Here is a 24,446-nt window from a genome sequence, read left to right on the forward strand (position 1 = left end):
ATGTGTGTAAGCACCCCAAGGTGCGCTTACCGGAAAGATTCTAGCCTAAGTCCATCGTGGGTCGCAGCTGCCTGGGAGAGCTGAGCATGGCGTCTCTGCTCCAGCAGAGCTGTCCGGTCTCTCCGGAAGCAGAGCAGAGTCTGACCTCACTTCCTCTTCCGCCCAGAATTCTATTCTGTTTACTCCTCCCATCTATGTTCCAAGCTGAGGCCAAGCAGTTGGTTTATTATAACTTAACCAATGAAATCAACAGATTGATATATGACACTCCCACATCACAAGTGTTTTCTCATAAGGAAACAAGGCCTAGCACTTAATCCCTGACTCAAGCCAGATGTCGCCTCCTTAATCATTCGGACACCTCCAGTCAGCACCTTGCGCTTCCCAGGGAAGCTTCTACCAAGCCCCACCCTAGGCGTGTGACACCCCGCTGAGCTCATGGACCTAGGTGACACTCATACTCCATTCAGAGCGATGAATGTGTTACAACCACACAATAATGACAGCAGAGTTAATTGTCGCTCATGACACAGGAGTTTTGCTGCAGGGCTAAGAGAAATAAAAAACACCTCGGATGGCCTTCTCAGCCAAAGGACGCTAAAAGGGGCAGGTCTTAAATTGGGGGAACTGTGCACGAAGTAACTGAATATAAATTAGTTCTACTCTGTCAGTCTGGATTATGGAATCCTACTAAATAGTAATTGAGATCCCAGAAAGCCCCGCAGATGATCAGTAATACGGAGTAGACCCCTCAGAGCAACATCTTACACCTCAGCCTAGTTCATGGGGATTTTCCCTCCCCTAAAATCCTAAAACTGGGTACTAAAAAAAAGCTAAGAACTCGACAAGCCATGTAGTGGTACACACCTTTAATCGCAGCACTAGGGAGGCAGAGGCAAGTACATACTCTACGAGCTTGAGGCCACCCTGATATAGATAGAGAGTTCCAGAATATCCAGGGCCACCTAGAGAGACTGTCTCAAAAACAACAACAACCCACTTACCTTGTATGAGCCAGAATTTAAAAAGAAGGCATGCATATATACATACACACATATACGTATTCTGTAGTACAGTAAAAGAAAAAACTGACCGAACCAACATATTTAGTATACAAATAAAAACGACCCTTACTTTACTGATATATGCATAACCACCACCCCCAACCAGACTCTCTATCCTTGAGAGGTAAAATTCTACTCCTTTTTTAATACGTTCCAAGGAAAGATCCTGAAGGTGCTTGTCCTTGTGAACTACGAAAGGGCATCGGCTGGAAAGGTGCCCGTACTGAATGTGTGCGTGATGAGGTCATGAAACACATGCAATATAGGGGATCATCCAAAAATAGCATCCAAAACAAGGTGTTGCCCAATCCGGGGATAGAGTGAAGAGGTAGTTGAACACCCACTCTGTCCCGAGGCTACCAAGCAGCTGCTTGGCCAATACTTTATTTAAGCCCTGCCCTTTTTTTTAATTCACGCTAATGTAATAGCCTGCCCATTGGGCCACTCCCCAGCACCTCTCCACAGAAAGACAAACAATAACAAACCAAAAAGAAAAGAAGTGAGTAACCTGAGGGATATAAAGTAGCCAGAGTTGGCAAATACAACTGGGCATGGGGGCACACGCCTGCAATCCCAGTGCTCGGGCCGGGCACGGAGGCAGGAGGATTTTGAGTTCAAGGCCATCTTGAAGCCAGCCTGGGCTACATAAAACTAGCCTGGACTATATGAAACCCTGAGCGAAAAATATAAAAAAGTAATGCCCACTTAAATGTAAATTTCAGATAAACAACAAACTCTCATTACCAGTAGGTCCCATGCAAAATTTGAGCTGTGCCCACACTAAAAATTTATCCAGTGTTTATCAGAAACTCACATGTAACCGGACATCAGTGTTTTATCTGGCAAAAATTCCTGTTGCTGCATACTCCTTATCTAGTCCCCTTCTTTCTTGGCTATGACCCAAATTTAGAGAACACCCTCATTTTCAGTCATGGGGTAGAGGGACTTTGTGGGGAAGTTAACTCCATATTTATGCCAAGCAATGAAATGCAGTCAGCAAATGAACACCGAATCTTGATGGCAATACCATACACTTCATGCCCCTAAAGGTAAAGGCTTGAAAAGGAGACATATGCCAGGTCCATGTATCTAAACCAGGACAAAAAATAAAGGAAAAAAATAATAAGAGATAACAGCTTAAGGAGCCGTGCCGTGGCTAGAAAGGGCAGTCTCAGACCGTAAGGGCCAAACGTGATGTCAACAAGCTGAAGACATCCATGTTGTGTAGCCCATGAAGCCACGTGAACTTCCCATTGATGAGATTCCGAAAGCGGGCAGGTGAGGCCCTCTCCGCTTTTTTACATAGATATAGCATAGCCCACGAGTAGTGTGTTTGGTTGTTGTCAAGGCTGAAGAAAAACAACCATTATTAAGGCACTTTGGAGAACATTAGGAGCTGCACCCTTAGCAGCAAAGAGAACCACGTGGACAAACTCTCAGCAACTGCCGCTGAAGTGAACCTCGGCCCCTGGGATGCTTCGGGGCTCTGGGTAAGAGAGGCTGCTAACTCTTGCCAAGCAGAGTCTTTTCCCAGCTGCTGGAATGTGTGTAGCCCTAACAAGAGGAAAGACAGTGTGAGTTTCAGAGGTTTGGGAAAATGGTTATTTAGCAAGAGTCTGGCTATTTCAAACAGTACCATGAAAAATTCCAATCAGATGACACAAGCCTTGCCCTTATCTTGGCCAAATAGTTCAAAGCACAACTCAAAGAGAAGAAAAGGTGTTTCCCAACCCCCACGCCATTATCGAGTCCAAAGGCAGGAAAGGCCTTCCTCTCCCTGTTTCTCTCCTTTCATTCTCTGCTTTGAGACCCTGGTCTCTTCTCACAAGGTAACCCAAACTGGCCTCAAACTATGAATTCTCCTGCCTCAGAATTCAGAGCGCCACCACACCTGCCCTTATTTAAATCAGTGATGCTATTTACATTTCAAAGGCGGTCTCCCTTCTTTCTCCAACTGACCTCTGTGCCTTTGATCTTTCTGCAGAGTTCCTCAGGCTACAGACGTTCAGAGTGTGGTCAAGTGCAAGTACACACATTGTTTCCAGTCTTCTTATTAAGGCTACTTACAGCCTCGTGGAAAAGAATCTTTAAGTTCTCCGTCTGAGAACCAGTTCTGGATTTGCTGGGCTACAGCACCTGCCCACCTAACCACCTTAACCCCACCTAGAACTTGAACGCCAGAGCCTCCAGCCCGTGGTTTTTGTCACTCCAGAGTTCTGTCACCTGGTGTCTTGGGAAGGAAGAAACAAAGCCACAAGGATACGCTCTAGCATGACAACCCTTGACGGTTGTGGCTCCAGATATCATTGGCACACGACTGCACATGAAGGCCCCTGTGAGTTTTAGATCAAAAACAGAACACATCAGGAAGAAAACCAAACCAAAACCACGAAAGCGCCAATCTAGCTACTATCTAAGATCTAGTTATGGAAATCTGTAACCCGATGAGAAGCTCACATGTGATTTCAGCATGAGATTTTCAGTGAGGTTTTCCTATATTGGGAAAACAAACTTCCAGGCTTCACTAGTAAAACACTCACCTAGCACATGACAGGATTCAAACAAAAAAACAAGTTTTATTTTAAATCCCATTTCATAATATTTGAGGAAAGGATAATTCTAAAGAGTAGCCTCCAAATAACATATAAAATCAACCTTAAATTTTGTTTCTTCCTCCAGCTCTGAAAATGATCATTGGTAATATAAAGATTGGTAAGATCACCCAGAACTCGGGAGGCAGAGGCAGGTGGATCTCTGTGAATTCAAGGACAGCCTGTTCTACTGAGTGAGTTCCAGAACAGCCAGGATTACACAGAAGAAAAAAAAGGAAGAAAGAAAGGAAAGAGGGAGGGAGAGAGGGAGGGAGGAGAAGGGAAGGAAGGGGGGGGGACAAAAAATTCCCGCCACTTAGGTCAATAGAAAAAGATAAAATTCTAAAAAACGCTCTACTCTCGTTTTGTACTGATGGGCTATGCCTTCATTTAGGGTCAAAATAACAGGATGTTAAGAATCCCCTCTCTCTCAGGCCGACTGGAGTTGGAATGGTCCTGTTGGACTCTATGTGAGCCAGAAATGCAGGGCCAAGAATTACCACCCTGGGTGATGCTCAGGTCACATGCCTGACCCCTCTTGGTCAGGTGAACAGGAGTTTACATGTAAATCAGGAAATCCCTGGAGCGGAACAATGGGAAGCTGACTCACGGTGCCTAAACCCAAGGTAATAAGAATGGCTAAGGGCTCCATGACTAAGCCTTCCTTTTACAGGGCCAAGACAGAGACCAAGTGGCCCAAAAGTCACCCTGTGAGTGATGTCCTTTCTCACCTCGGCCACTTGGTTTGGACACACTTTGCATTAAGAGACAGCAAAATGAAATAAATGCCCCTTACTAATTCCTTCCTTGTCTCTAAGTTCAGTAATTCCACGGGGTCACAATCCCAGTGTGGGAGGGGCAGACTTGAAGGTGCTCTTCTGTCAGCATCTCCTCCACAAAGTGTGGATGGCCAGGAAACAGCCTTCTCACAGGAGTTGAGGCAGGACCCACCCCACGAGCCTGGGTCCAGGACAGGAAAAACTCAAGACTCGCAGACCCAACCGTGCTTTTTATCCACCTCCAAGAGTGTGGTGGTAGAAGCTATCAGATTTAATAATAATAAAAAAAAAACACTATTCTGTTTTCTCAAAAGACCTGTGACTATAAATATTAAAATTATACACATCTAAATGCATCTAAAACCTTACTGTAAAATAATTTTTAAAAATGGTTGACTGTGTGTTGGGGCACAGACTTACCTAAAGTCTAAATTGCAATCTCAAAGAGTCCTTACAATTTCCTCAATTTACTAACAACTCTACCCAGAGTGGTTATTATGAATATCAAGCTATAAATAAAGTTGGGTTCAAACTAACACTTCATCTTTCATTCCACCAATTATGGGGTGGGGGCGGCGGTGTTGCCAGCTTTATGTACAAACCCCAAATACACAGCAAGCATGGTGGCCAACACCTTCAATCCCATAATCCCACCCTTCAGGAGCAAATGCAGGCAGATTTCTGTGAGTTAGTTTGAGGCCAGTCTGACCTATGAAGCAAGTTCCAGGCCAGCTAGTAGGTCTTACTACACAGTAAGACTTTGTCTTTTTTTTTTTTTTTAAGACAAGATTTATAAACACAAACTCGCATTATTTTTAAGGCCATGAGTTTGAAAGAGAGAAGGGGAAGGGTACATGGGAGGGTCTGGAGGGATGGAAGGAAAGGGAGAGAAATGATGGAACTATACTACAATCTCAGAAGGTACAAAAATTATTTTTAAAATTTTTAGTCACATAATAAGTAAGCTCAGGATGACCAGCACCGTATAAAACAACCTTTATGTAACGCCTGCAAAGGAAGCAGCCCATCTTGTCCCCATAGAGAATAAAGCAGGCACCTTCTGTATCTTTTCAAAGACCAGGAGATACCGCAGCCATGATAGCCTTTCTCAAATGCCCTGGTGCAGTGGCCAGAGTAAGACTAGACACAGCTGGAGAAGGGCGATGAGGGGGCTGGGCAGCGACTCTGTGGTTAAAAGCCTATTCTGCTGCCCTTGCAAAGGACCCTGGTTTGGTTCCCAACACCTACAGGACAGCTCACAGTGGCTTCTAACTCCAGTTCCAGCAGGCGTCACATCTCTTGTGGCCTCCACAGGCACCTGCACGCAGTTGTACATATAAACCCACATGGCGCCCGCGCGCGCGCGCGCGCGCGCACACACACACACACACACACACACACACACACACACAAATAAAAAATAAACAAGCAAATAAATAAATAAGCAAGTCCGACCTGCCCCCTGTAGTTGTTCAGGATGGAAGGCTGAAGACACCATATTAAACACGACAACTTGAAGAACTTATGTTAGAACTTGTATGCACTGACTTACATACTTGTTTTTCCGGCCAAAATAAGGTCCTTCTGCACTGGCTGAGCTCTAGGCCCTGTCTAGCATAGCTCTGACTCTAAGGGAACGAAGTCGATTCCATTTTACAAACAAGGAAATGAGAGCTTGCTGGTTATGTAACCTCATCCAGTGATTCAAAGCGGAATGTCTAACAACAGAACTCATGAGTACTCCCTGACCGTCCGCCGCTGCTGCCGCAGCTGCTGGCCAAGTGTCCGACCTGTCTCTCCACACTGTGCAGCACACACCACCACTAGGCCCAGAGTTCCATGTCTGAAGCACTGGATGGAAACTGCCATTGGCAACCATAGAAACCACTGAAGAGAAAGAAGAGGCCACTTTTCTCTCAACAACAGAAGAAACTGCCAAGAGAAACAACCCAAATATCCACCCGCAGATCAGCAGACGAAGGCATTAGCAACGTCCATCTGCTTACAATAAACCAGTAGGAGACGACATCATTCAGCTACAAGGGGAATGAAGCGCCGTGCCTGCGTGCGGACGTGGAGGAGCTTCGTGGAGGAGCTTTGAAAACACCGTACCAGGTCAAAGCAGCCTGTCATCAAAGCCCACGATTGCACACTTCCATTTACACAAGTTGGCCAGAATATATAAGCAAATGTAGGGGAACAGAGGACACATGAGTGCTTGCTAAAGCCAGGAGGGATAAACAAACAGGGTGGGAATGGGGCTGGAGAAGGGTGGGAGCTAACGGCTGTCCAGTTAGTAGGGGTTTTCTTTGTAGTAATGAAGATGTTCTAAGACTGAGACCTATGAGTACACTAAAAATATTGAATCACACACTTTACATAAATTTTTACTTAAATCATTTCGCAATAATAAATCTTTTTTTTAAATCCACTAATGAAATAAAAGGAAACCTTGGCTAATATCTCCTTCAAGTTCCTCACTCAAGAATGAGGAAAATCAAGCAACAGACCTAACGTTCAGGTCCAAATCAGTGTCCTAAGGTACTGTGCCTACTGATCCCATTACTCTATGTCCTCCCTGGTGGAATGGAGAACAATGGGATGGGAGTGTCTAGTGATGACGTACCCGGGACAAGGTCCAGAATAGGTTACTACAGCCTACAAAGGAACAATCAAGTCACACTAGGGTGGAGACAACAGGAATGGAGAAGCAGGAAGGAAAGATGAGATCCTGACAGTGAAGAGCCAACCAGGCCTATAGGACGGAAAAGGGCAGCCACGGCCAGGGTTTGACTGGCATATGACTCTGGCCAACTTAAAAGATTCTCTGTCTTGATTTCTTGACTAAAATGAGGATAAAGTCAGTCATACCGTCCTTGGGATGATTAAACATGGAATGTATTAAAAAGAATGTATAAAGACATAGTAGCTCATACATTTAATACCAGCACTCAACAGGCGGTGGTGGCGCACGCCTTTAATTAATCCCAGCACTCAGGACGCAGAGGCAGGGGGATCTCTGTGAGTTCGAGGCCAGCCTGGTCTACAAAAGCGAGTTCCAGGACAGGCTCCAAAGCTACAGAGAAACCCTGTCTCGAAAAAAAAAAAAAAAAAAAAAAAAAAAAAAAAAAAAAAAAACAGCACTCAGGAGGCAGAGGCCAGAAGATAAGAAGATTTCTGTGAGGTCAAGGCTGGCCTGGTCTTGCGGTCTAAATGCAAGTTTACGTGTGTGTTGTGTGTGTGTGTGTTTGTGCACGCTATGCGCGCGTGTGAGTGCATAGCATAGAGTGGGACTTCTGTTTGATAAACCGATGCACATGTATATCAGGAACTAGATAATCCAGCTCCTGAAGACAACAGGAGAAGCAAGGGAAAGCCTAACTACATCCCATTAAAGTATCCCTTTTCAGGCCTAGTCTGGGTTCTAGAAAGAATAAGACTGGCTGACCCCTGATCTTTGAGGGCAGGCCTTCTGAGAGAAAAAGATCAACACACAGAAGAATGACTTCCTTACCAAAGTCCATCTACCATGAATACCTGAACGTTTGTGCACACGCACACAAACACACATTTAAAAAAAAAAAAAAAAAGAACTGGACTGGACTGGAGAGATGGCTCAGTGGTTAAGAGCACTAGCTGCTCTTCCAGAGGTCCTGAGTTCAATTCCCAGCAACCATACGGAGGCTCACAACTATCAGTAATGAGATCTGGCACCCTCTTCTGTCCCAAAGGCAAACATGCAAACAGAACACTGTATACAAAATAAATAAATCTTTAAAAAAAAGAACTGAAAATAAACAAATGTAACTTATTGTGCAAATGCAATGTATATTTAGCAACTAAACTTGTTGAGTCTCTTGTCTTTGGATAATCAAATTTTTCCTTAAAAAATGACGAGGGGTAGCAAGTAGCCCAAGGGGTAAAGGTATTCTTGGGCCAGTCTACTGATCTTCAGTGTCAGAAATAAACATCTCAAGGTCATCTCTACGTGAAAATAGTAATCATAAAGATATGATTTAGAATGGTGTGTCCCCAGGAGTACAATCTCTCCTCGGTTTATCTGACGAAATTTCCTTTCAAGTTTATTTATGGGTGATGGTGGTCCACCAAGAATGAACCTGAGTCTATGTTGACTGTTCAAGACTGACTAGCTTCTCGGACGCGCATATGCTCACTGTCGACAAAGTTAACCTGCTTAATTACAGCAAAGACCCCAAATTCCCATTTACTTTACACCCTGGGGGAGGGAGAGAAATCTCTTGGAACAAAAACAGCCTTCTCGGGCTCCACTGGGAAAGTTTCAATCTCGAGAACTTGTCAAAGCCGCAGTGTTAGGGCAGTAAATTTCCGAAGCCAAAGAGAAACGGGGGAAATAATCTGGGAATGGAGGCAGACAGTGTGCTATTCACAGCAACGTTTTCTCTCTTGGACCGTCATTGTTCTGTCTGAGGAGGTCTTAGACTGTACGGTCAGACAAGAAAATAAATACCAAGAACAGTAGAACATATTACAGAATGCAGTCTGCCATATATATACACCTACTGTGCTAAACATGATGGGACACACACACCTCCTTGGGCACTACAGTCATGTACACACACACACCTCCTTGGGCAATGCAGTCATGTGTACACACACACACACACACACACACACACACACACCTCCTTGGGCACTGCAGTCATGTGTACACATACACACACGCCCCTAAAAAAATTAAAACCTAGTTCTATATCAACACCGTATTTCCCTGCATCGATGTGCATAAAGCTAAAGCTAACACAACACCCAGTCCATATTTTCAGAGGCCAAGTCAGGGAAATGAATTAAGCCCATCCTTTTGACAATTAGCATTACGCAACATTTTAATGGTCAAATACTGCATGGTACAGATTAAATTACTATGGGAATTTGGAAGAGGTGGAGAGACTTTCTACTTGTTTGGTCCTCTAGGGTGTTAGGGAGGAGATGGAGTTGGCTAAGTCTTTAAAAAAAAAGGGGGGGGGGGCTGGAGAGATAGCTCAGTGGTTAAGAGCATTGCCTGCTCTTCCAAAGGTCCTGAGTTCAATTCCCAGCAACCACATGGTGGCTCACAACCATCTGTAATGAGGTCTGGTGCTCTCTTCTGGCCTGCAGACATACATACAGATAGATAGACTATTGTATACATAAAAAATAAATAAATATTAAAAAAAAAAAAACAAGCACAGAGACAGAGGACATCCCATGCGAGGAGAGAAATGCACAGCTCTTGCCCAGAAAGCTAAAGAGGGGCCCCTCTGTATGAAACTTGGGGCATCCCTATGCAGAAAATGGAGCAAAACTGGAGAAACAGGCATCAGTTCCATAGCTTCCTTCAAGCCTGCCTGGTAACATAAAAACCCACTCCCCTGATGGACACACAGATATGTGGAGATAAGACACTTGGCTGGGAAGAGGCTCAAGCTCCCCAGCACAGCGAGTTCCCCGGCATCTGGCCTCAAGGGTTCATATGAAGGGCAGTGGCATTCACGTAATACCCGCTCCCGATTTCAGATTTTAACCAGCAGAGACGGGCGGAGCCTGATCCCCACATCTCCTTCCCTAACTCTCTGAACCTTTATTTTTCTCTTTCCAGCCTTCTTGGTAAAAGTTTAAGAAAGAAAAGACAAAAAAAAAAAAAAAAAAAAAATCAATGCCACAAAGTCTGAACATTTAAATTCAGTCCACATGACATTTCCTTCACATTTAATTACTTCCATACAATTTACATCCGCTAGTCACGCTAGACCCCAGAGTATTAAACGTGCTCCTTGACAAAGACACTCTTGTCCGATAATAACCCCCATAATCAAGGTTCGGGAATTATGGGTAAGGCCTAGTTGGCTGATGGGTGAAAGAAACAGGTTTTAAAAGCCATCCAAGCAGGCTCCAGACAAGTAGCAAACCAAAGCTGGCCACTCTCATGCTTAAGATCAAAGCCCGGCAACACCACAAAAGGAGCGAGTGGCTTCGCTTGCCATCACCTGCGTCACGGAGCTTGTCAGGAAGAAGAACAGCACTCGGTGCTACCTGAAGACACACGGTTCTGTTGGTCAAGGTGTTTAGGTCTGGACAATAAGCTGGAGTTTAAATGTGTTTAAAGAAGCAAGCCACACTTCGAGGAAGCTCTTTTATCCCGCCGCAAACCCAGGCAACAACGATGATCAATCCTGTAACGAAGGCATCTATCTACAAAACACCTCAAGCCTTTCCTAAGTATTCTTGTGTCTACACACTTGTCTAACCTTATCTTACTTGCCCCCCTTTCCCAAAAATTTAGCTTTGAAAGTCCATGACAGCACAAGGGTCCTAACACAGAGACCATTTTTCACAAGAATCACGCCTATTTTCTTACAACATCCCCTTTAAAAGATCAACCATTTGTAGCTTCATGCAGTCTCTCCTCATGTGCAAAGCTCATTCAGACTGACAAGCGCAAACAGGCTGACCTGTTTCTCAGATTCAGTCACAGCTCACGTTTCTGTCGCTTGCCCCTAGCTCATCTTGACGAACCACAGCATTGTCCGTACATAAAGGTTAGAATCCACCACTTATGCCCCTGTGATCTTAGAGGCCGACTGGTAACAGGTTTCCCTTCTAGCCAAAGAACTTTTGGCCTAATAATCTGGTTTTAATAAAAAGGAACTCTGAGCCAGGCATGGTGACAAGTAGTTTTAATCTCACCATTCAAGAGCTTTGTGAGTTCAAGGACAGCCTGGTTAATGTAGGTAGTAGTGACTTCCAACAGGCCGTGTAAAGAGACGCTCTCATTTATGGGGGAGGGAAAAAACCCTCTGGGAGCCAGCAAGATGTCCTTGGGGCCAAGCCTGAATTTGATCCCCTTCCATGCCTTTAACCTCAGCAATCTCAGGAGGCAGAGACAGGTGAATTCCATGAATTTGAGATTAGCCCTGTGACCGTAGCGAGTTCTGGGCCAGCCAGCTCGACACAGTGAGACCTGGGCGCAGGAAACAGAATAGATGTTATGGGCTGACTGGGAGGGGAGCGGATAGGGATGGCAGCAAGGGACCAGGTGGGAGAGGGGGATAGGGTGGAGGGAGAGAGTGCAGGGAGACTGGAATTAGAGGGGGCATTTGGGGGATGGGGTGGGAACCTAGTGCAGCAGAAATCCCTAAAATATATGAAGGTAATCCTAACAAGGACTCCTAGCCTGAGGATATGGAGTCTTAACTGACCATCTCTTGTGGCCAGGTGAGACTTCCAGTGGTGGGACTCAGTTGCACACAATTGAGTTGTTGGCCAAGGGGTTGCCATGGAAACAAAAAAAAATAAAAAAAAAAAAACCCAGGCTGTTAAGACAAAGGGTTGCTCTCTGCAGCTGACAGTGGGGGTGGAGGGCATTGTTGGGAACAACACTCACACAACTCACTAAACAAGAAGTCAAATTGGTGCCTAGAACCATCACCCCTAGATTCCTACATTCTAGTCTCTTCGATGCAAGAAGGTACTCTGCAAGCTGCCGAGAGAGAAGTGTGAACGTCAACACAGCCACAAAACCTTCGACCTACAATCTGTCCTGCCTGCAAAATATGCTAGGGTGACGGTGGCACAGGACTTGTGGGAGGAGCCAGCCAATGTCCAGTTTGATTTAAGACCCCCCTCCACCAGAAGACACCCATACACAACACTGCTTGGGTAACAAAGAACCAGAGACTAGCCCAGAGACCTAGAGCAAAACCAAACCTACATGTATTTTAAAAAAAAAAAAAAAAAAAACAATAAAAATGATTCCTGATGCTTTTCTGCTATACTCATATCAGTCTTATCCAGTCATCATCAGAGAGGCTTCCTCCAGATGGGAACAGATGCAGAAACCCACAACCAGACAACATGTGACAGTCTGAGCTCACTGAGACTGAAGTAGCAAACACAGGGCCTACACAGGTCTGCACCAGGTCCTCCATGTATGTATTACAGCTGTTAGCTTAGCAGTTTTATGGGACTCCTGACCGTGAGAATGAGTGGGTCTCTGACTCTCGTGCCTGCTCTTGGGACCCTTGCCACTTCCTCCAGTTGCCATGACCAGTTTTGGTATGACAGTTTTTGCTTTGTCGTCTACTATATTTGATTTTGTCATGTTTGCTTCTTATCTCTTAGAAGCCTGATCTTTTCTAGTGAAGAACAGAAAGGGAGCGGATCCTGAGGGGATCTAGTACCTCAGCCCCAGTCTTTGCCACAGTCCAGTCCACAAAAGAGTGGACTCGGTTCCCTGAACCTGTCTAGGTTCACAGTGCTAACCATTCCTCCTTGACACACTCTTTCCTGGCTTTCAGACATCTTCTTTTGTCCTCCCGCCTTTCTGACTATTCCCCTTCCTGTCCTCTATCTGAAGCCTGTGAGACCTCATCCATACATGGATTCAATCTTGACACAATACACTGATTATACAGAACAGTGGAAGCACCCAGAAGGACTGGACAAAACACAGAATGTGCCCTAGACCATAAGGGCAAAGAATATATAAACACATTAAAAGTTACTTGGATACACTAGACAAAAATTATTTTAGAAAATCATGGTCCACCTTCCCTGAATATTTAAAGGAAGTCACCAGCTGCTAGAGGGTGGAGCTCCTGAGGGCCAGTCTCTCCCTGAGGGAATTCTACTGGCTGCTGGGGAGGGAGAGCCATTTTCTTCAGTGACGTCAAGACTAGGAAGGTCTTCCTACCCTATAAATAGCCCCTTCCCATGTAAACCATCCCAATTAAATTCACTGGGTCTCAAAATGAAAAAGACATGAAAGTAGATGAGAGATTTACGGGGGAAAGAGAAAGAGGATCAGGGAACTGGAAGTCAGGAGAGGTAATGGGGGGGGGGACATATGACCACAGTACCTGACAGTCATGTATGAAAATGTCATAATAAAAACTATTCTTACATAGAATTAATATATAGTAATTGAATAGGAAATAAAAAGTGTTCCCTCAGGAAGAAACCTGGAAGTCATAATTCAAGTTCTCAGGGACTGAATGGGAGGATCATGATGGACCTGAGGCCAACCTAAGCTACAAAATGAGACCATGTCTCAAAAATAAACGATGATAGCCGGGCGATGGTGGCGCACGCCTTTAATCCCAGCACTCGGGAGGCAGAGGCAGGCGGATCTCTGTGAGTTCGAGACCAGCCTGGTCTACAGAGCTAGTGCCAGGACAGGCTCCAAAGCCACAGAGAAACCCTGTCTCGAAAAACCAAAATAAAAAATAAAAATAAAAAAATAAATAAACCATGATCAAAATACGAAGGAAAGGGGGTGTAAATTTAATCAATGAAGAGTAAGAAAAAAATCCATTTCATTGTGGGTTGGATATATTCGCTCTTGTTTGGTTAAGGGTGTATAATGTCAGACACAAGTGCAAAGCTAAAATTCAATCTGTTCCACAAAATGGTGAACACCTTTTCAGTCTCAGTTCTCAGGGTCAGAAACAGGTGGATCCCTGAGTTCAAAGCCAGCCTGGTCTACTTCAGGGCTGTGTCCTCAGCTAGCAAAAGCTGCATAGTGAGAGACCCTGTCTCAAAACCCCAAACAAATAAATATATCAAATCCAATTCTGACTAATATATTAGGAAATGAGTCATTTTATAGAATTAAAATCATAGAAATATTGACTATGGATTTCCAACTCTAAGGAATAAGGAAGGGCTGCAGAAATGGCTCAGTGGGTAAGGGCACATGTTGCTCCTCCAGGTGGCCTAAGTTCAGTTTCTAGCTCTTAGAGCTCACAACTGCCTCTAACTCAAGACACCTGGCACCCAAGGAACCTGACACCCTGCTCTGTCTGCCCTCTGAGAACCAGCACACAGGGCAGTCACACAGACACACACAATAAATTTAAAAAATAGAACAATGAGCCGGGCATTGGTGGGGCACGCCTTTAATCCCAGCACTCGGGAGGCAGAGGCAGGCGGATCTCTGGGAGTTCGAGGCCAGCCTGGTCTACAAGAGCTAGTTCCAGGACAGGAACCAAAGCCTCGGGGAAACCCTGTCTCGGGAAAAAAAAAAAATAAAACAATGAATCTTAAAAAGAAAGACTTTATGAGATTAATGGTATACCGCTTTACTCCTAGTAATAAGGAGACAGAGGCAGGTGGAGTTCTGCGAGTTCAAGACTAGCCTGCCCTAAAGAAAAAGTTCCAGGACCATCCGGGCTACACAGTGGGATCCTGTCTCAACATTTAGACGAAGCACAAATTCGGGTTAGAGGTTCCTGGATCCGGTAATGTGGGCGGCAACCTGTAAGACCCAGCAGCCGGCCAAATGCCACTGACAAAAAAAAAAAAAAAGAAAGAAATGTTAATAATTCTATTTTGCTGGGCAATGGTAGTGCACGCCTTTAACCCCAGCACTTGGGAGGGACAGGCGGATCTCTGTGAGTTCAAGGCCAGCCTGATCTACAAGAGCTAGTTCCAGGACAGGCTCCAAAAGCTCCAGAGAAACCCTGTCTCGAAAAGCTAAATAAATAAATAAATAAATAAATAAATAAATAACAATATAATAATTCTATTTTATGGTTCATGCACAAAAAAACATGTATTTCATTATAATCAGAAATTTAAAAATAAATGATAACCTCAGTAGGGGAGCTAAAGAGATGGCTCAGTCACTAAGAGTGCTTGCTGTCCTCCCAGGAGCTCTGGCTTTCCCAGCATAGTAGGCTGGGCTGACCACAACTGAATCTCACCTTCTCTGGCACTGAGAAAATAGGCTAGAAATTAGCCCTTGGTGGGTTCAGTCCCAATGAGCCAGGCTGCACTTGGGTGGACTCAGAGGTATCAGAGGAACCACCAGGCCTCAGCTTTGCCTCTCTAAAAGTGGCCACAGCAGAGCAAAGGTGTGAATACTCAGTCACCTTTAAGAAGAAACAGAAAAGGCTGTCTTTAATCCCAGCACTCAGAGACACGGGAAAGCAAACCTGTGAGTTGGAGGCCAGCCAGGGCTACAGAGTGAGACCTTGCCCTTAAAAAAAATAAAATAAAATAAATGGCAGAAAGTGACGACATCATACACCTAGGACTAATCTAGCTTACCTAAGAAAATGACAAAAAGATGGCTAAAAGCCTCTTAGAGGTCTAGGCTCCATTCCCCATAAACCCATTGTTCAGGTGTGTTAGTGACATAGGCAAAAAGGGGGGAGGGTTGAAAGGACAAAGAACGCCTGCTTCAAAATAGAGTCCACTTCTGTCAGGGTCCACTGTGAAATAACACCACTTCTGCCAAAAAAAAAAAACATAAAACACCAAGCCACCAAACCCTCAAACTGATCCTTGTCAACTCTAAATTCCTTTGGTTTCTGATCGATACAGCCCTCGGCTTCCCATAGTCACGAATAGGACTCCTCAGCTAACCCCACTTACAGATGCTAAAGCTGAGGTTCAAGGGAATTCAACCAGAGTCGACAGCTACCGGGTTTCCTTAAGGCTGGGTAACAAAATGTGACACAGAACATTTACCTCACTCAAACGTCAAGCAAAGCTCTCAGAGACATCGAGAATTCTTGGCAGATTGCTTATTCTACAAGACAATATTCACATAAAACATAATCCCTTAAATTCTCTTAATTACTTAGCTAAGAAATTTCCAGGGATGGCATCAGGTCAGGCCAACCCCCTGTTTACACTCCATTGACGATTCAAAATGGAACGATGAAGCACTCTGGTTTAGCTGGAGGAGCGCCTGTAGCTGCATGGGCAGACAGAACTGGATCACTGAAACTTTTTCTACACCCAAGGCTAACTTCTATTTTTGCCCTAGATCACAAACACATCGGAGCAAATTTAACCATTTAAGAAGACATGTAGGAAAGAAATTGTTTTTACTTAGAGGTCATTTTGGTCTATGTTCCCACAGACATTAGGCAATCCCAGTACTTATTTCCTAATTCAATAATTATATTTACGGGTGCATTCACGAGCAGTTTAGAAGTCATCTGAGACCAAAAAGAACAATCTAAAATTATTGAGACTCTACTTATATTCACTGCAAAGTTCATGTTAGTAAAAGTCATGGTGAAATATGGTTTTTACATCATGAATACAGCTGCACTTACCTAAGTGAACTTAATACACAATATTGTGAACACTGATATCTTCCTTTGTAAACTTAGAAAAATGCTATGCTATTACATCACATACCTGACTTCTACCACTATTTAGAGATCAAAGCACTGAGCACATGTCTACACCATGGCTCAATAATCCAGGCACCAACTGGGATAAAAGGCCACTACACTGGCTTCAGGATGTCAGCATCACACCAACCCCCAAAACAAAGATAAAAACAATAAAAAGTATTCCCAAGAGGCTGGAGAGATGGCTCAGTGGTTAAGATCACGTGATGCTCTTGCAGAGGACTGGGGTTCAGTTCCTAGCACCCTAATCCCAAATTAGGGGAAGGAGCTGCAGCTCACACTGCCAATTCCTGGAAATTAGACATCCTCTTCTGGCCTCCATGGGCACTCCATGTTATGTGATACATACACTATAACCCAGGCACACACACAAACACACAAATAAAACTTTTGCTGCTATTGTTTCTATTATTGGACACATTTTTCCTGGGTCTGGCTGTCATGGCGTCCAAATTCGCCAAGACCCGGATCTGCCTGACTCTGCCTTCTGGGTGCTGGGATTAAAGGTGTGTGCCACCACCCGCCAGCAAAACAAATCTGAATATGCACAAGATGTCAATAGCTTTGGGGTGGGGAAGGAATAAATAAGTCTCAGATTTGTGCATAATAAACCACATTTACCACCACACGCTCATTCTTAGGGCCTCAAATCAAAGAATCAGAGATGAACGCCAAAGAAGAGTTTGGTTAAACTTTGAAAATAGTACAAGCTGTCTTACATTTGAACCTTTGAAACAAGGCTACTTCAACAAAGAAACAGGGCTCGAAGATGAACTTTAAGCCACAAGTTCTCCGGCATTTTCAAGCCGAAGTGAATCCGTACCAAGTGGTCCAGCCACAACTTCCATCCACACCTTTGCTGGCCTGACCCCTATGACCTCACTGGTTCTGAGAACCACTCAAGTCCCAGCTTGTTTTTTCCTCAGAAATGCAAATCTCTTCTAGCATTTGAAAATATACTTTTTTGGCCGGGCGGTGGTGGCGCACGCCTTTACTCCCAGCACTCGGGAGGCAGAGGCAAGCGGATCTCTGTGAGTTCGAGACCAGCCTGGTCTACAAGAGCTAGTTCCAGGACAGGCTCCAAAACCACAGAGAAGCCCTGTCTCGAAAAACCAAAAAAAAAAAAAATAATAATAATAATAATAATACACTTTTTTCTCTACAACCTATATGCAAAAACTGAATCTAATGTACATCCAAAAGCTGGACCAATGTGACATGAAGGATGACAATGCACATTCCTGATGGGATGGTCAATTCCAGGTTACCGAGTACAACATCATAAGACTCCTGACCCAATTTCCACACAATTTGTTGGTCCAACCCATAACTACTTTACAATGCAGTTGGTAATTACATCACTGTGCTGTGTGGCCATTACATCACCAGCTGGGAGAGGTAAACCCACTAGGCGCTGTGATCTTTTCCGGCTTGCTTTTCCTGAGTGGTTGAAGAACCCAGGCCACCTACTCACCGGCAGAACCTTCTCTTCCAAAGTCTCCCAACGCTCCTGTTATCTTATGCTAATAGACCTAGCTCTGAAGCTAAGGGCCTAAGATCACGAAAACTGCTTTAAGTCAAGTTCAACTCCCGGGGCTCACTCCCTACTTTTACAACTTTTACAACTTTGCAGATCTCTTAAGAAACTTGGAAGAGTCACAATCAGGCTTTCTGTCTCTCCAATACACACACACACACACACACACACACACACACAGGCGCGCGCACACACATCACGAACGCGTTAGCGTCCTGGGTATCACAACTGTGCCCCTCTTGGCGGGGGCTGACTTACTTGAGAAAGTATCTCTGGCCAGTGGCGGTGAAGGTCATCTCCCACCCGGGGGGCAGTGGCAGCTCGTCCGTCACGTCGTAGGACTGCTGACGGAGATGCGCGTGCTGCTGTGCAGGGCCTCCAGCGGCGCCCGCACCAGTGCCTAGCTGCAGGGATGCGGGCGACGAGTGCGAGCGGACGTGCTGCGCGCCGCCCGCCAGTCGAGGCCCGGGGTGGCCGCCCGATGAGTCGGTGCTGGACTGACGTGAGTGCGAGCCAGAATCGGGTTCCTTGAAGAAGGACTCCGGGAGGATCTTTTTCCGCCAAGAACTGGGCTTGGGGTTCATGACAGAGTTGAAGAGGGCTTCGAGGTCCGTGTCGAGGTCCTGCGTGACGTGGATGACTTGCTGCCCTGGCGGCGGGAGCGCAGGGGGCACCGAGGACGGATTCATCTTTCTGCAAGGGAAAAAAAAGATCAGTTCAGGCTTTTAGTTCGAATCAGGGTCCCGGGGAAGGACAGAGAGAACTCAGAGACAGTTAGGTACGGGTCGAGGGACGAGCGGTGGGGGAGGGGGCGCCCCGGTCTCCGAGATTATGCAACTTTTCCGGCAGCCAAGAAGCTCCCCTGAGCAGGCAGAGGTTGGGGGAGGTAGGGGGTGCCTGCATCAAGCCGGGTCGCAGCCCCCCCTCCCCCGAGCAACACACCCACCACCGACCCCAGGCGCCGGGACCGCGGATGCCGAGGAGCCGGGCTCCCGAGAGGGTGCGAGGCACGGAGGGCGCTACCTGGGCACGCGGGGAAGCCGAGCCTGGGAGCCCCCCGAACTAGCAAACTGGAACTCGGCCCCGGCTGGCAGATCCTGAGCGGATTCCCAGCAGCCGAAGGTTTGGACTCTTACATCCCCGGAGCCCGCCCCGAGCGCTCGCACTACGCGAGGAGGCGACAGAGAAGACACAGACGAGCGCGGCCGCCAAGGCTCCCGGACTGTCCCATAAACAAAGTTTGCAGCAAACTCCCACCCCTAGGAAAGAGGCGGGCCGAAAGTGGAGCTGTTGAATTATGCATGACCTCCTGGCCGGAGCCAGCCTGCCCCCACGTCCCTCCTCTTCCTCCTCCACCCACCCCAGCCCGGCTGGCGGGGGTGGGCTGGGCACTTGGCGGCTCGAGAGAGACCGTGCCCCCGCCCCGCCGCGCCGACCTCTCCCGCCGAGCGCTCTATCTGCATTCCTTTGAGTTTACCACTGACTTGGGGCGGGATCAAAGAGAAAATGGCTCAAGCCTGTTAAATCAAGGGGTTATGGACAAAATCCAAGCCTGAGAGTAACGGAGGGTAGACTGTTGAGGGGCCAGGGCCCAGAAAGGGTCGGTCCAGGACGCTGCGCCCCCGCCCCCGGCTCGCGGCACGGGGCGCGGAGCTGCCAGAGGTCGGGCCGGGGCGCACCCTGGCGCAGGGAGACACCCGCGAGGCCAGACTTTCTACGGAAGACTGCTTAGCGCTTGTGACCATATTTGGTCTAGTGAGGAGGCAACTTGGCGGTTTGGCTTTCAATTGTCTGCAAGAGCGCAGACGGTGTCCCAAAAGCGCCGTTGTTGCTGAAGATGCGTCTTCGCCAAAAAGTCGGTTGTAAACTACCAACCTTCAAGCCTTTCATCAATCGTTAGTTTCCTCTGCGGGGTGAATCAGGATACTGGGGGTTGGAAGAAAAAAAAATAGACCGAGACAAAGCTGGGTTCTAGAAGGGCCAAGCAATTGCGCCCCCTTCCCTCCTCCCGCGGCGTCTCAGAGGGTAGTGGGAGGATTGGAATGTCCCTGAGTCCCTTCAGGGAGCCTGGAACTGGGATGGAACCGGGGCAGGTGGCAAGGAGAGAGAGGGTGTGCCAGTGACCCGGAAAAAGCCACCCGTCCTCCCACCGACTGGACCCGGGCCAGAGGTGGAGACCCCTGCCTGCCTTTGGGGGAAAGGAGGTCAGGCCTGGTACGACAGCTGCCGGGAAGAGGGAGGCGGCTTTGCCCTTCCCATTGCCAGCTGCTCAACTCTATCCCTTCTCTCCTTAGGCCTCTCTCCAAGAAAGGGTGGCCGCGTTAAGTCAAATTCCAGGAAGCCCCTACCCGACCCACAGATTCTAATAGACGTTTATTAGATAGATAAGCTAAAAGAGGCAATGCATGTAAAGCACTTTGCTTAGCCTGGGCTGGGTGCAAGTTTGTCAACAGAAATATATTAAATTCAGGCTTTGTGCTTTACTTTGTTAAAGAGCAAAATAAAAGTTGAATCCACAGTTCACAAACAGTGTTATAGAAAAATGAAGAGGCCTGTGAAGCTGAAGGGACAAAGACAAGGCCACTCCTTAATTTTTCCTTTAAAAGATAGAAGAGTGCACGGCGTGGTGGGCCAGCTGGTAAAGGCCCCGAGGGCAATCCTGAGGACCTGAGTTCGACATCCACACCACACACTGAGGAAGGAGAGAACCAACTTCCTTAAGATGTCCTCTGGCTTCCACATGAGCCCCTCCCCAACACAATAAAAAAAAAATTTTAGTCCACTTCTTGAATAACTGTATCCTATCTCAAAGTGAGCTACATGCCCAGTTATCTATTCTTGAGCTGTGACTCCGCGCCCCTCAAAGACTGGGCAAAAAGAGGGTAGCCCTGTATCAAGGCCTCTTGAATTTTCCCAATCATGGCCTCTTTTTGCCTGAAAAAATTTTTTACCTGAGCCCTGCCTATATAGGTGTATAAAATGTTGTGTACAAAGCATTTCTTGATAATCATAAAGATTTTAATGCAATTCCTGGGTATATATAGAATTTTGCCGTTCATTCAAGACAATGAACTATGCTTCGGACTGCAACTATAGTTCAGCGGCAGAACACTTACCTCGGATCTTCCCCTGTTAGTAAGATGATGAATACGATTGTTTCTGTATAAAGAACTAAACAGTTTGATGTCTCAGGACAAGGACATCTTCGGTATTTTTCACTTTTTTTATTTTACAATAGCTGGTCCTGAGCCTGATGTAATACAAAATGGCAGAAGTATGTTTAGGGCCTTTTCGGAAACTGTTGGAAGTTCTGTCTTAGTTCCAAGAGAAGATTTCATTTAATGATTTCTTCTTATGAAACTCAAGTCAGCAACTCAAACAGTCAAGTTTTAACACCAAACATTCTAACACCCTATAACCCAAAGATATGCTAATATGATGCATACTGAGGAATGATGGTTAAAAAACATTGTCTGTGTTTTCCATAATTAAATCATTGTGTTTCTGTAGAAGCAGAACATTGTGTGCCCAGAAAGAAGACTGCAGTGCAAATCTGAGCAGTAGTATTTCAAGCCGTGTTCCACGGTGCTGTGTGCTGTGCCGGTGTGCACAGAGCAAAGTGTGCATGCTGTGTGTTCAAAACCAAGAGCACAGTGAAGTCGCAAGATGCCACACAGGCAAGTGCTACCACCAGAAACACCATTTAGATTCGTGATGTTTGATTTTTGATTAATTTTTGGTCTTGTGTGTGTATATATCCAGAAATTTTTTTTAACTTAGTTTTTTGGGTGACAGGGTTTCTCTGTATAGCCCTGGCTGTCCTGGCGGGCTGGCCTCGAACTCAGTGATCCGCCTTATTCTGATTCCCCAGTGCTGGGTTTAAAGGCATTGGCCACATTGGCCACCACCTGGCATCAGAAACCTTTTACAGTTGCCAAATTGTTTATGACCCCCTGCTCCACAAGAAATTACACAACCCGTATGAGATCATCACCGGAGTTTAAGAAGCTCCTGGATAGGCTCCCGAAAGAAGAAGAATTGGCTGCTTGCATGCACCCAAAACCATTGCTCTCCATACACCAAGTCCTCTCTCTACTTATAGGACTGGTAGGAAAGCCTCTGAGGCTCACTCCATCAGAAGCATAGTCTGCAAAAGGGAAGAAATTATCCGTGGAGCTAGAGGAAGTACCTGGGATGGGAAGGTTACTAACTCGGAAGCTGCAGGGCTGATGGGATGGTGCTTGAGGCCAGTCCCATTCCAGGCAGGTTCTTTTTTTTTTTTTAATTTTTTTATGTGCATTGGTATTTTGAATCCCTTGGAACTGGAATTACAGACAGTTGTGAGCTGCCGTGTGGGTGCTGGGAATTGAGCCTGGGTCCTCTGAAAGAGCACACAAGACTCTTAACCACTGGGCCATCTTTTTAGTCCCTCCAGGAAGGTTCCTGATAGATGATTCAATACGAATTGCTATTATCCCGACCCTTCCAACAATAATAGCTTCAATGACAGCTATCAGGTCCAGGTACTGCCCATACATAAAGGGTAGGTAGCATGGTGTTGTGATGTGCTGGCTAGTTGTTTGTTTGCTTGCTTTAACTTGACACAATCTAGAGTTATTTTGGAAACTGGAACCTCGATTGAGAAAATGCCCTCACCAGATTGGCCTGAAGTCAGGACCGCAATGCGTTTTCTTTACTGATGATTGGTCTGGGTCCATCTCATTTCAGGCAGTGCCACCCCCAGACTGGTGATCCTGAGTGCTATCAGACTCCAAGCTGAGCCGAGCAGGAGGAGCAAGCCAATAAGCAGCATTCTTCCAGGGTCTCTTTATCAGTTCCTGCCTTCAGGTTCCTGCCTTGAGTTCCTGCTCTGACTTCCCTAGCTAGATAATGGACTACCAGTCCTACCTGCAAGGACTGGGGAGGTGGAGGCAGGAAAGTCCGAAGTCAAAGGTCATCTTCAACTGTGTCCTGAAACTACAGGAAACTCTGCCTAAAAATAAAAGTGATCCCACAGGAACAGTGACTCACTCCTCCAATCCTAGCACTTGGGAGGCTGAGGCATCAGATTGTCAAAACGCCTAGACTAGTCTGGGTTACAGAATGAGACAGTCTCAGACAACAACAGAAGCAAAATTTTAAATGAAGGCAATTAACAAATGTTGTCTCTTGACCCATTGTTAGAACACAAGCTTTGCTATTTACCGGGCAGGGGAGGTTCCATGATCAGAACGAGGCTTAGCCATTGCATTCTGGATGTGCTGCCCTCTGCGATTTCCCCAAATGTGAGAAACTCAGCTGCATGATTTGTGGTAGTGGTGTACTATGTTTGCTCTCTCTCCTTAATAAAAAAGAGAAGAAGGAAGAGGAGAAGGAGGAGGAGGAGGAGGAGGAGGAGGAGGAGGAGGAGGAGGAGGAGGAGGGAGGAGAAAGAGGAGGAGGAGGAAGAGGCAAGTTTTGAAGCAGTTAGCTCCACCTTCTACAAAGGGCAGGTAATTTAACCTCCCTAACTCATACATCACTCCTTTACTAAAGCTGTAATCTGTTCAAGCCAATAAGCAACCCTCCTTTATCTGTCCCTTTATGTAATCCTGTCCACTTAAATATGGTAAAACCACAGCTTTAACTCGACAAGGAGACTGTAGAGTAAAACTACCCCGAGGCCTCTCAACCAAAACCTTCCCCTAGGCAGGTGGGTACTTTGAAACCTTCAACAGATTTGAGCCTCAAGGGAAGAAGTCAACTACCCTGTTAGGAAAACCACTTGGCAGCGGGGCCCACTAAAGCAAGTTTCTAATCCCAGCTAATCAGAGACTGGAGGAGGAGGATTGCAAAATCAGGGCCTTCCTAGGCTGCAGAGCAAGGTTGATGTGAGCCTAGGAAACTTGCCAAGACTTTGTCTAAAAATAATAGTAGGGGCTAAAGAGATAGTTCGGCAGCTGGGAGCGCTTGCCGCTCTTACAGAGGACCTTGGTTCAGTTCCCAGCACTTTTGTGAAAGTTCCTAACCATCTGTAGTGCTATTTCAGGAATCTGACGCTCTCTTCTGGCCTCTGTGGACATGGGGCATGCATGCAGTACACATAGATGTATACAGGCCATTGTTCACACACATAAAAAATAAATATCATATTAGAGAGAAGGAGAGAAAAGTTGAAACTTAAAGCTGACTCCAGGCTCCTGCCAGCTCACTCATTGAGCACAGTAAGCTCCAGTAAAGTCAACAAAGCCAGAGCAAGACCAGGGTGCAGAACTGTATGCAATAAAATGGATTTCTCTGCCTTGAAAGTTAGAGCTTATATGCAGAAT

At 46.1% G+C, this 24,446-nt stretch overlaps 1 protein-coding gene and 1 pseudogene across 1 annotated transcript in view; one reads left to right on the forward strand and one right to left on the reverse strand.

The window, feature by feature from the left end:
* The window catches only part of Wwtr1 (WW domain containing transcription regulator 1), a 110,742-nt gene extending 91,385 nt beyond the window's left edge, over nt 1–19,357 (reverse strand). The window contains exons 1-2 of the mRNA XM_050120194.1: nt 19,162–19,357; nt 18,397–18,831 (exon numbers count right to left, since the gene is read on the reverse strand). Coding sequence (XP_049976151.1) covers nt 18,397–18,827 — 431 coding nt within the window. The 5' untranslated portion in view covers nt 18,828–18,831; nt 19,162–19,357. The remainder of the gene's footprint in view (nt 1–18,396; nt 18,832–19,161) is intronic.
* A 3,978-nt stretch (nt 19,358–23,335) lies between these two features.
* Nucleotides 23,336–23,482, forward strand: LOC126487484 (uncharacterized; annotated as a pseudogene).
* The last annotated feature ends 964 nt before the right edge of the window (nt 23,483–24,446 follow it).

This window comes from Alexandromys fortis, unplaced genomic scaffold, assembly GCF_014885135.2.
Source record: "Alexandromys fortis isolate MF-2015 unplaced genomic scaffold, M_Fortis_MF-2015_v1.1 scaffold_172, whole genome shotgun sequence".
NCBI lineage: Eukaryota > Metazoa > Chordata > Mammalia > Rodentia > Cricetidae > Alexandromys > Alexandromys fortis.